The sequence below is a fragment of the Cyprinodon tularosa genome, unplaced genomic scaffold (assembly GCF_016077235.1).
Source record: "Cyprinodon tularosa strain WSP-4 unplaced genomic scaffold, ASM1607723v1 ctg192, whole genome shotgun sequence".
In the NCBI taxonomy this organism is placed as follows: Eukaryota; Metazoa; Chordata; class Actinopteri; order Cyprinodontiformes; family Cyprinodontidae; genus Cyprinodon; species Cyprinodon tularosa.
The window spans coordinates 186,974-199,263 of record NW_024038688.1 but is presented as its reverse complement, the minus strand read 5'-3'; the positions used below and the strand labels follow the sequence as shown (position 1 = coordinate 199,263).

Genomic DNA, 12,290 nt, shown 5'->3' with positions numbered 1-12,290 from the left:
GTGTAGAACACTACACAGTACCTTTAATTTGGTTCTAATAACAGCAGATTGTTTACTAGTTTGTCTACTAGTAATTACTTTAGTTTTTATTTTAATATGCTGATCATAAAGCAATGTTTACACTGTGATATGTCATTGGCTGATCTTTAATAAATATTTTAACTAGTGTGTCAGACTCATTTTGAATTGACATTAGGTTGGTACAACGTTAAGTAGCTTCTGATGTAGTTAAGCTACTTTGAACACATTAGTGTAACTTAGCTTGCTATAATTCTTTAGGTGGTAGCTGTTGTGTAGTGAAGCTTAATTTATTGTTGAGTAGCTGATAGCTTAGCTCACTACACTGGACATGTAGCTTGCCCAACACTGTATATACATATATATATATATATATATATATATATATATATATATATATATATGTAGTAGGATTCTCTCCTACTCACATATGGATCTGTTTTGTTTGGAAGCAAAGTCTTCATTATTTAAATGACTTTAAATAAATGTGTCCTGACAGCAGTAGAAATATGTCAGGCCTTTATAGAATGATTCAAGTAAAAACTGAAACTTCATTTGCGCTAAGCTAACATTAGCTTCATTATTTCTGAGGCTTCAATGAATATTCATTAACTTTGACCTTTACATGTTTAATCAGTTATCAGCTACTGCTATATTTTTTCTTAAAAGTCCAGCATTGATTTGTGATATTTCCAGTTGATGACAGAGATTGCTGTTGGAAAGGAAGTTACGCTCGGTTGAGTAGAAACAGGCAAGAAGCAGCTTCTATTTGATGATAGAGTGTAGCGATTTGAGGCAGGCTGCCATTTGGCAACAAGAATTGCTGGTTAAAATCTCAGCATCGAATGAAGCAAAAATAAAAAAAATGACCGGGATTGTGTTTAATGGGAACCAAATATCACATTTTCTCAGAAAATCTCTTTTGCTCATATTTCCTTTATTAAGTATTGTGAGTAAAAATAAATATTTCTAGAAGTTCTCAGGTGAAAGGGTCGTTTTTTTTCTATTTATTGTCAGTAGATTTATTCTTATACAATAAAAGATTAATGGATTTCACTCTTTCTGACACATCTTCAGATGACTGGAAATTGATTTGCATAATATAAAAACCATATATATCAATGGAAGAGGATTAGGGCCATACGGCCAAAACACTAAAAAACCAACAAAAAAAACCCCAAAAACTGATTTTTTATTTAATTTGAGGGTAAAAAGTCGTCATTTGGATTTTTTCCCATTAAAAATACTCGAATAAAAAAAATAAATCAGTAATAATTTTCCCCCAGTGGCTCTAAGCCTCTACCATATAAAAGAATTCTGCCTTTTCCCACTTTAAACTCCCATAAAAAAAATAAAAAAAATTTTCCAGTGGCCTTCATCCTCTCCTGTCAGAGGAAATCCCAACTTGAGATCTGTTTCTTACTGTTTCAACTGTTCCAGGTGGCATCATCACCCTGGATGACCTCCTGGAGTACCAGCCGGTGCTGAACGAGAACCCTCTGAAGCTGAACGTGGGGGAATACACCATCTACGTTCCAGACGCCCCGTCCAGCGGGCCTGTGCTGGCACTCATCCTCAACATAGTGGACGGTGAGCAGGCTGGCCGAGCGCTGGGGCAGCCATGTGGAAGAAAGGAAGTCAGGTTTCCCTGGGTCACCCTGGGAAAGTTTCCCCGCCTGCTGCAGAGCCAGCAAACCGTTGCCAGATTAAAATGCATCCTTTCAGCTCCATCTGTTGCAGAGAAGCAGCATTTAAAACAACAAGATAACCTCACAGCATTAATTTTACACGAGGACAAACTCTGGTGTTTATATCACTCAGAAAGCAGGAATAAACTAAAAGAATGATAATAATTGAATGTTAAAAAAAACTATTTGCACAAAATGTGAATATTATAACAAAACCAATTAAAAGATGAAGGATAAATTTCATTTTGTAGTTTATTTTCCAACAACAGTGTAAATTAATTATCTGTAAATTCAGCAGAATTAGCCCTTTGGCTTGTTTATTCATTTTATCACCTTTTGAAATTAGGCTCCTTATTTCTGATGAAACTTTCATTTATCATACAAAATTAAACGGATTAAATTGTCCCTGAAACAAAAATTATAGCATCCGTTACTTATAATTAAATTATTTTCTAACAAACAAAAAAAAAACAGATTATGTTTTGGTTGCTGTCATTACCTAAACCCTGACACATTCTTCCCAGTTGGTGTCAGGGTCTGAAATCCTAGACTTGTTTCATGCAACAAACCTTTTTTGCTTTTCCAACTTAATCCTTTTTAAACTAAGTGTTAAAATAAAAATCAGAGCAGAAGTCATGGGCTTGATCTGAATACAGGAAATCAGTTTGGACTCTTTAGCCAAAATGGAAACGCATCAGCGGTTCCCGTGATAAGTTTTATCCAAAAAGGGCTGGCAGTAAGGAATGGGGAAGAAGGATGCAAAATGCTTCCAGTCATAGTCTAATTAGAATAGGTAAACATAATTGTGTGGCACATGCTTATGTAAAGACCTTCATATGTTTTGGGTTTCATAACGGAAGGCTTAAGCTGCTCACTATGTTAGGATAATTATCATTGAAGATGTGTGAGTTTATCACACTTTAATATTAGCTGCCTGTTGCGTGTCAGAACTGATGTTTTCCACAATAGTTCATCTAATTAGGACAGTTCCTCTGTCTCGATATAGTTATAATTTTATTTCTGTACCTGGCAAAGCTTTGGAAATGGAATGAGAGCTGTGTCCTTCAGCTAAGAACAAAGTGTAATAATTTGATAAGGCTGGAGCCATTTATGTCTCCTCATCTGCTAACGTGTACGATGTAAAATATGATGATGTTGCAGATTGAAGATGTGTAAAATGCCTTTTTTAACTGTTAATTGGGGCCACTTCCTAAGAGGTGAGCCCAGAGGTGAGCAGCTGCCTTCTGTAAAATCTAAGAAACGTCTCTGATCTCAGTAAGATTACAATTTCTATTAGAATATGTTGTCATGTCTCTTGGTTATTTAATACATTTTAGTTATGAAGTATTATTTAAAGAGTTTGTCCCCAGTGAAATCTTTTCAGAGAAAATAACCGGAGAGATAGAGCTTCAAGGTTCATACACAGAGCCTATCTTTAACAACTATGTTAGTGTAACTTTTGTGTTTTGTAGTTCTTTCGGATAGAAGGCTGTAGTCCAATTTTGATTGGCATCATCCATGTGTTTTTCAGTCTCATAATGACATCTGTACAGCTGAAGGTCTGGATTCAGCACAGCAGTTCAGACCTCCTTTCTTACCCATGATATCATTACTGTTGATCCGACAAAACTGACCAAACAGCAGCAGGGGGCTTCGTTTGGCTGTTTTCTGATCAAGCATTGGTCCTTGTTCTATGCCTCATATTTTAGTGTTGTGGAGTTAGGAAGCAGAGGTCGAGGCATTTCTTGCAAGAAAAAAGGTTCAAATTTATTTAACATACTCAGACGGAGAGATAGAGCTCTGACTGGGCAAAGCTCAGTACATAAGTTTATACAGCAACTCTCAACACACACACTCCCCCCAGGGGAACCAACCCATCCCCTGCATAAAGAACTTTCTCACACTTGAACATTGAAGCAAAACAACTTGAGTTCATCAAGGCCGTTTCCTGTTAGGCTAATATATATTTCACTGGCCAGATTGATATTCTCAAAACAGTACAGTAAGAAAAGGTTTTCTACTCACATAAAACCTGGAAATTTGCATTCTATTATCCTGGCAATCACTTCGTAAGCAACATCCAGAGTGTGCAGTAGGTGCTATGATGATGTCATGAAATGCGGACAGATGGACCCAGTATTCAAGGAGAGACAGTCAGTAGGAAAGTTCAAAAGGTTTATTAAATAAAACAAAAACTAACTAAACTAGAGCTGTGACTCACGGACACTGCAGGGGGGGGGGGGGGGGGGGGCACCGCCCAATCTCAGACATTCTGCAGGAGAAACACAGGTAAGTGACCACGATCATCTGACAGAAGATGATTATCTGAGTTGGCCACTTACCTGGTTTAACAGTCCAGTCCTAGAATGTCCCCAAGTGCTGCAGTCCCAGAGGACATGCTGGAAGCCGATCCTGGTCAGGGATCCAGAACAGACAGGAACAGACAGGGACAGGATCCCGATCAGGCGGGAACAGAAACAGGAGGCAGGATCCAGACTTCCAGGCATCCACTAGCTCCCAGCAGGGTTCAGAGTCTGACAGGGTCCGAAAGCGTGACCAGGTGGTCACACACAGGAGCAGACAGGATCAGGTGCAGATGAGCAGACTCAGTGGAAGAGGGTAGCCGAGACAGGACTTGGAACCAGAACTTGATGCAGGACCTTTAAACTGGTCTCCACCTTGGAGCCAGGCTTACTGGATAAAAACTGAACCTCCCCATATATAGAGCCAAAACCCAAAGGACTCCGCAGGGGAGGAACAGTGGATGATCAGGAGATGAGACAAACACAAAAACCCTCTTTCCACTGGCTGCTAGGATCCAGGACATGAACCATGAAATAAAAATAACAGGCTAACAGAAAGACAAGTAATGATCTGGCCCTGAATGCTCAGGCTGAACTGAATATAAACCAGAGAAAACAGGTGAGAGGAATAAATTATAATTGAGGCAGGAAGGGAAAACGACAGGTGAAAGGAATTACTATTTAAGGGAGAGCAAACAGGCCAGATCATGACAGATGACATCTTAGGAGTTTTGTAGACCTCCTTTAGCGTGCCGCGGTCTGCTGGTGAAGTAGCTTGGATAGAACTGAAGGTGAAAACTCCTTGTGACTGATGGCGCTGCATTCCTCATAGGATATAGTTGTTTTTAATTATGGCCATTTTGTCATTCCCCAATATCTTCCTCACCAAAATATTTTTTTCCTGTAATTATGCAAAAGATTCTTAAGTAATTCCTTTTTTTCAGGATTGTTAAAACTAAATAAATAGTTACCTGTAGTTTCATGTTTGTAGAAAAGAAAAAAAAACGTTTTTTATGGGATATTTTTCTTCTGCTTCATTTTCTTTGTATGTTTTAATATTTTTTAAGGGTACAACTTCTCAGACACAAGCGTCTCGACAGCGGAGAGAAAAACTCTAACGTACCACCGCATCGTCGAGGCCTTTCGTTTTGCTTATGCCAAGAGAAGCAGACTGGGCGACCCGCGGTACCTCAACATTACCGATGTAAGCTCACTCCATTCACAGCTTTTATTCTGCAGTATTTCCAGTTTCACTGGATCATCAAGAGTCTGAGAGCTTCTCATCCCTTAAAAACATCCCATGCTGTTTTTCATGTACTCTTCTCTCTTCCACTGACTTGTTTTGCACAAATTCAGCTGATTCATAACATGACCTCAGACTACTTTGCTGACGGAATCAGGAGTAGAATTACTGATGACACCACGCATCCCGATAACTACTATGAGCCTGAGTATTTTGTTCCGGAAAACCACGGTACAGCTCACCTGTCCGTCATAGCCGAGGATGGAAGTGCCGTCGCCGCTACCAGTACCATTAACCTATAGTGAGAGCCTGCTGTGTCCGCCCACGTATTCACTTTCATTTATTAGACACTGAGTGAGATAAATAATATTTGTTCTTCCTCCACAGCTTTGGGTCTAAAGTCATGTCTCGGTCCACTGGGATCATTTTCAATGATGAAATGGATGACTTCAGCTCTCCTTATATGACCAATGGGTTTGGAATCCCACCATCACCCAACAACTTCATACAGCCAGGTTTCAGTAAACTTAATGACGACACTGGGGCTTTTTAATTGACTTTTTATCACGTTACAACCACAAACATCAATGTGTCTAAAAACACATTTTAGAAAAGATAAACACAGTTTATAAGATTTTTTTACAAATAAAAGCAAAAAAAAAAAATCTCAGTCAGTTGGAGGGAACGCAATTGTTTTATCATGAATGTCCATCTCAGGAATTCAGAAAAAAAAAGGTTAATTTAGGTCAAGGAACATGACAGCAGGTCAGGGATTAATATGTGCAGAATCTGAAACAAAAAAAAAAAAACTTGTTAAGGTTATGATTAATTTAAAAAAAAAAAACGTTTTCCCGGCTATCTCCAACCAGTCTGCCTCTGCAGAAGGCTGCGCACATGAAGTTTCTGTCTGTCTCTGCCGGCAGGTAGGGGATTATTTCAGATCTTCAAATTGCCAATGGAAGGGAGTTTCTACTGATACTAGATGTTCATCAAGGTGGAAATCCTTCTAAGTAAATGAATGGATGCAATCAGTTGGTTTTCCTTAGATAGAAAACCTTTAGCCCAGTGTTTTTCAATCCTGGTCCTCAAGGCACCCTGCCCAGCATGTTTTAGATTTCCCAGCTTTCACACACCTGTTATTAATTGATAGCAGATTATCAGGCTTTGCTGAACTGCAATTATCTGAATCAGGTGTGCTGAACCTCAGAAACATCCAAAACATGCAGAGCAGGGTGCCTTGAGGAACAGGTTTGAAAAACACTGCTTTAGCCAATATGATTGTATGATCTGACTGAATTTTCTCAGTAAAGTGCCTTGAGATAACCTCTGTGGTGAAAGGGAGCAATAGAAATAAACTTTCTTTTTCCTTACAGAAGCATCTTTTAGATGAGCTGTAGCACCCTGAGCTCACAGCAATTATTAGTTTACGCTCTACAAATATTTTCCCATAGAAGATAGTTTGCATCAAACCATGAAGGGGACACAGCAAAGATGTGCAAAAAGGTGCCCTGGTCAGATTAGACAAATCCTAATAATATTACAGACTGTTCAACTCAGTTCAATTGAGTTTATTCATATAGAGCCAATTCACAACACGTCATCTCAAGGCACTTTACACACTGCAAAAACTATCTGAAAATAAGTAGAAATTTCTTAAATCAAGTGTATTTACCCTTAATTTGAGCAGGTAAATAAGATAGGTTGCCAATGGAATGAGTATTTTTACAGTTAAAACAAGATAATTAGATAATATGCACTTGAAATAAGACAATGCAATCGTTTTTTCTTATTTCAAATGAAAATTGTCTTGTTCCATTGGCAAAGTGTCTCACTTACCTCATCAATTCAAGGAAAAATGTACTTATTTTAAGAAAAATTACTTATTTAGATTTAAATTTTTTGCAGTGCAGTTCATCATATCATCCAGTCAGATTGGTTCAAAGTTTACCATCTAAGGAAAACCAGCTGATTGCATCGCCTCATTGACTCAAAGGCAATCCCTCGCACCAAACATGCTTGTAGTGACAGTGGAGAGGAAAAACTCCCATTTAATGGGAAGAAACCTCCAGCAGAACCAGGCTCAGTGTGAGCAGCCATCTGCTGAGGCCGACTGGGGTTCAAGGAGACAGAAGCAGACATAGAAAAAGAAGCATAGATACAAAGGAACTTGTCAACCAGCTCCACAGGCGGCCCTGTCCAGGATACACACAGCCAAGCAGACAAGCTCTGAGCCAGCTCCCATGTCAGAGGATGAAGAGAGCACATCTAAATAGTCAGTCAGAGAAACAGGACTACACTGAAAAACAGGCTGATCTCCAACATCTATAAACAAAGGTATTGATGCCAGCAGCACAGCTGATATTTCTTTCCGGAATGGAGTCACAGCCGAAAAGGAACAGGCCAGGTGAACAGGCCTACATCTAAGGACCAGTCTAACACTGAACATCGCCCTGAACATCCCAATGGTGAAACATGATGGAGGTTGAATCATGCTGTGACTGGGAAACCAAACCTGGTCGGGTTACAGGGGGGGTGGATGAAGTTTTAAACTGATAGTATTACAAGAAGATAACCTGGTTAAGCATCTCTCTACTATCTGCCTATCACAGACATGTCCAACTCCAGTCATCAAAAACATTAAGATCTCGCACCTAGATGTTTACTGGCTACAGCACAATAGATTGTTTTCTTTGAATAGGTTCCTTGGAGGCCCATGTCTCTTAAACCATAAAGGTGTTAAGAAGTAGAGTCTAAAATAAGAAAGCCCAGTAAAATACATAGATGCTTGTGGTTGTAATGGGACATAAATGTAAAAAGGTTTTAAGGGGTGTGGATATTGTTGTAAGACAACGTAGACCTTTTTATCTCTGCTGCAGGAAAAAGGCCTCTGTCTTCCATGTGTCCAACAATAATCTTTGATAAGGACAACCAAGTGAAAATGGTTGTAGGAGCATCAGGGGGCACAAAGATTACCACGGCTACTGCCTTAGTAAGTACAGTCAGTCAATCACGTCTCCCTATAGATTCCCAATCTACAAGGACTGAAATTTAACTTGCATATTTTGGTAACTCCAGGTCATCCTCAACTCCCTTTTCTTCAACTACGACCTAAAAAAAGCTGTGATGGAGCCACGGGTTCACAATCAGCTCAACCCCAACATGACGGTAGTGGAGCAAGGCTTTGAGAAGGTGAGTCGGCCATGGGAAAAAAGCCTGAAAAAGCTGAAAGCTGAATCTATAGGAGAGAAACAGGTCCAACTATATCAGCTATAATAGAAGATGCTTTTTGCATCAGCTCAAACGATGTTTCCCTCCAGGACAAGGTCACTGCAAAAATGGTGGCCTGTACTTTTTCAAGTCAGGAGAGTTGACCAATGCGCTTTACACTATATTAAAGGTACACTATGCAACCGGTGTTGATTTTCCAGCGAGGCTCCCCCCAGAGGGCGAAAGTAAAAGTGCACTGTCGTAAATATGCACAGCTGTTCTCCTGGTTTCTCCGTCAAGCCAGGCGCGGTTGTTTTGAGCTTAGCAGACAGGCGAACGCAACGAATGACTAATGCTGCATTCACACCACAGCTGGCGCGACAGAAGCAGCGAGTTTACATGCAAAGTCAATGGTTGACACGCGTCAAGGCGCAGCAAAAGGTCCCGCGGCGCGTTTTAAGCAGCAGGCCCAGCGCGTCTGAGCAGCTGAAGCAGCGCGTCGGGCGCGTTTAAGCATCTGACGCAGGGAGAGAGACACAGCGCTGATGATCAGAGGCTATGATCACTCCTCTTAAACAGTTTATTGACGCCTAAATGAACTTAAAATGCAGAAATCTGCCGGCAGAACATGCAGTTTGGATTATTTAGATGAAAAACACCTACCAGCTGCCGCGGTAAACCGCGAGGAGGCGACCCGGCCAGAGGCTGCTGATGAAGGGATTCCTTCTGTCGGCGCACCGCTGGTATGTGGGGGTCAGAGCGGCTCTGACAGAAAAAATATTGAAGGCAGGATAATAATCTGAATGAACTGACTGCACTGATTACGTTTTCAGGTGTATTTTCTCATTTAAACACATATTACAACTAGTTTATTCCAAATGATCACAGCAAATATATAGCTGCAAGGCAAAGAAAGGATAGTGAAGCTCCGCCCAACGCGCGTCAGACACACTTTTGCACAGCACAGCCAGAGCAGCAAAGCTGCTTCAGCCGCGCGTCAGAACTAAACTGGTACAAGCAGCAAAAATGAAGCAGCAGACGCGATTTTGCTGCTTTTGCTGCGTGAACGTAGCATAACTGCACAAAGATCGCCACTGTGCTAGCAACGAGAATGCTTTTAACTGGGGGGTGTAGCAGTTCTCGCCGTAAAGCAAGACTGACTCTCGCAAGACTTCTGAGCCTGTGGGTGCGGGTCGGTGCTCCTGCAATTGCAAGTGCAGTATTTCCCCCACAGACCACCAGGGCGGCCGAGAATACCTTTGTTCAACCTGAAATGACTCATTTAATCATCCAAAACGTTATGGAACACATTAATTAACTGAAAAATGTTGCATAGTGTGCCTTTAAGTTATTCCCCCATTCACATGATGGTGGCAAGCTACATTGTAGCCACAGCTACCCTGTGGCTCACTGACAGAAGCAAGGCTGCCGTAGGCTGGCGCCACCGGGCCCTCTGACCACCATCAGTAGGCTATGTGGGGAAAGTGTTTTGCCCAAGGACACAACAACAATGAAAGCCTAGACTTGTGGCTTGAACCGACAAACCTCCAGTCGCAGGGCAATCTTCTGCATCCGATGCCACTGTTGCCCCAACATGAACAGACTAGATGAAGCTACTATGAGAGAAGGCATGCAGGACATAAAGTCAGGGGCTGAATGAACGAGCACAATTGGAGAATAAATTATAGAATGAAACAGTGAGGAAAAGTGGTCCCTATGTCCTCCAGCAGTCTACGCCTATAAGAGCATAGCTATAGAGATAGCGCAGGATAACCTGAGCCACTCTAACTATAAGCTTTATCAAAAGCTTACAGTTGGAGGCTGAGGAGCCATATACAGAGAGGCAAGTTACGGAGTGAAATTCACTCCATAATTATCTTGTATTTATGTGTGACATGTTCCAGAGCGTCTTGGAGGGGCTGGAACAGAAGAACCATGTAACTCAGACTCTGGGGACTCCAGACTCTGTGGTCCAGGCTGTGGTCCGGCAGGGAGAACGTCTCTGTGCGGAGTCCGATCCCCGGAAAGGAGGCTATCCAGCAGGATACTGAGCTGAGCCTCCCATCTGGTTCCTGTTTGCGCCCCCCACCCTCAGTGAACACAGTGACAGAGCCACAATCTGAACAGAAAAACCACCGAGGAATGAATTTATGTTTACACTACAGGGACACCGCCGACACCTCTTCACTTTCACTGAGACACGAGAGACGACTCAATTTCATGACCCTTTTTTTTAGCAGATCTTCTCATTTAAATGATTCTAGTATTTTAAAGCAAACCTGTGGAGAGTATAACTCCTGAACACCAAGGAATTGATTTAAGCAGAGGAAAATGGCTCCAACAGGATCTGTTTTCAATAAAATTATTATGGGGGTAATTTGTTCCATTAATGCTTCAAGCAAAGAACACGTTTTGTATACAAAATTTGAGAAAGCATATTATTTATATAGAATAAGCATAATCCAGAAATGTAACTTGTTTTAATAAGAAAAAAGGGTTTTTGAGTAATTTGACTTTTTTCTGTTATTTTGTTTTAATTTGTTTACATTTTTTAATACTTCTTAAAGATTTTATATTTTCAAATACATTTTTTTCAATGATAGTTTAAAAAAAAAAGATTTATATTTAATTTTTTTTTTTTTTTTTACACAATTACATTTTACAGATCACATCCTGTTGATTTCTGAGGGCGGGCATTTCTATTGGTCTGCATTCATATTAACAACAATCTATTGACCAATGTCAACAGTGTGTGTTTGATTTGGGCCAGAAGACAATGTAATCCGTAGACCACAATATAAAGAGAATGCAAATCATATTACTCAATCTGAAAAAGAGAAAATTTAAAAACAAATGCAAAAAATTATAACATCTTTAAATAAAATTGAAAAATCTACGGAAAAGGATTAGGGCCACTGAAAAAAAAAAAAAGTTAACTGATTTTTTAATTTTATTTCAGTTTAACATGCTTTAATCTCAGAATTCTGACTTTAACCTCAGAATTCTGACTTTTTTTCTCAGAATTCTGACTTTTTTTATTGTGAGAATTCAGTCAGAATTCTGAGCTTAAAGTCAGAATTCTGAGAAAAAAAGTCAGAATTCTGACTTTTTTCCCATACTAAACTGAAATAAAATTAAAAAATCAGTGAACTTTTTTTAAGTTAACGTAAAAATCTGTTGCAAGAATAACATTTGAAAAAAAAATCCGGAAAAACTGCAAATTTTATCTTAAAACCATTTTTTGATCAAAGTGTTTCAAAGATTCTTTTCTGGAAATTGTTTTTTTTTTTTTCATTTTTTGCAATTTCTAATTTCCAAAACGTGTGTTTTTATTATTTTTTCATTAATTGCATCTACAAAATATGTTCTCTGCTTGCAATAATGGAACCAAATTTACTACATTGATATTTAGTTATGAAATAACGCAGTTGGATTTATTCATGATGCAGAAATATTTTCTGGTTTCAGGAATCCTTTCAGTAAGTTGTCCATGTGGTGTTTTTTTAGGCCTCTTTTGTGAAGAAAATCTATTAAACTGTATGTTATGACATGTTGTCAGAAATGGAGGGTTTCCCTCACGTCAAACAGGTGAGAGGCTGCAGAGCTGGCAGGTCTGATGAATTCAAGGACATCTCAGGTTTGTTTGCCTGTTTGAACTCATTTCCATCTTTCTCCTGCTGTGAGTTGGTTCCACTGGAAGCTCGAAATGTTTTCTATCGCGACTCAACAGGGACGCCGTCAATCGTTGGTTTTTAATATCAAGTAGGGGTTGAGTGAATGTATAGCATCTCCCAAAATAAGAAAACTTTTGCAGATATATTTTTCTAAACA

At 39.7% G+C, this 12,290-nt stretch overlaps 1 protein-coding gene across 1 annotated transcript in view; it reads left to right on the top strand.

Annotated features, from left to right (window-relative positions):
* The window catches only part of ggt1a (gamma-glutamyltransferase 1a), a 59,674-nt gene extending 48,768 nt beyond the window's left edge, over positions 1–10,906 (top strand). Inside the window, exons 7-13 of the mRNA XM_038283334.1 lie at positions 1,459–1,608; positions 5,077–5,213; positions 5,366–5,553; positions 5,640–5,767; positions 8,129–8,241; positions 8,328–8,441; positions 10,364–10,906. Coding sequence (XP_038139262.1) covers positions 1,459–1,608; positions 5,077–5,213; positions 5,366–5,553; positions 5,640–5,767; positions 8,129–8,241; positions 8,328–8,441; positions 10,364–10,510 — 977 coding nt within the window. The 3' untranslated portion in view covers positions 10,511–10,906. The remainder of the gene's footprint in view (positions 1–1,458; positions 1,609–5,076; positions 5,214–5,365; positions 5,554–5,639; positions 5,768–8,128; positions 8,242–8,327; positions 8,442–10,363) is intronic.
* The last annotated feature ends 1,384 nt before the right edge of the window (positions 10,907–12,290 follow it).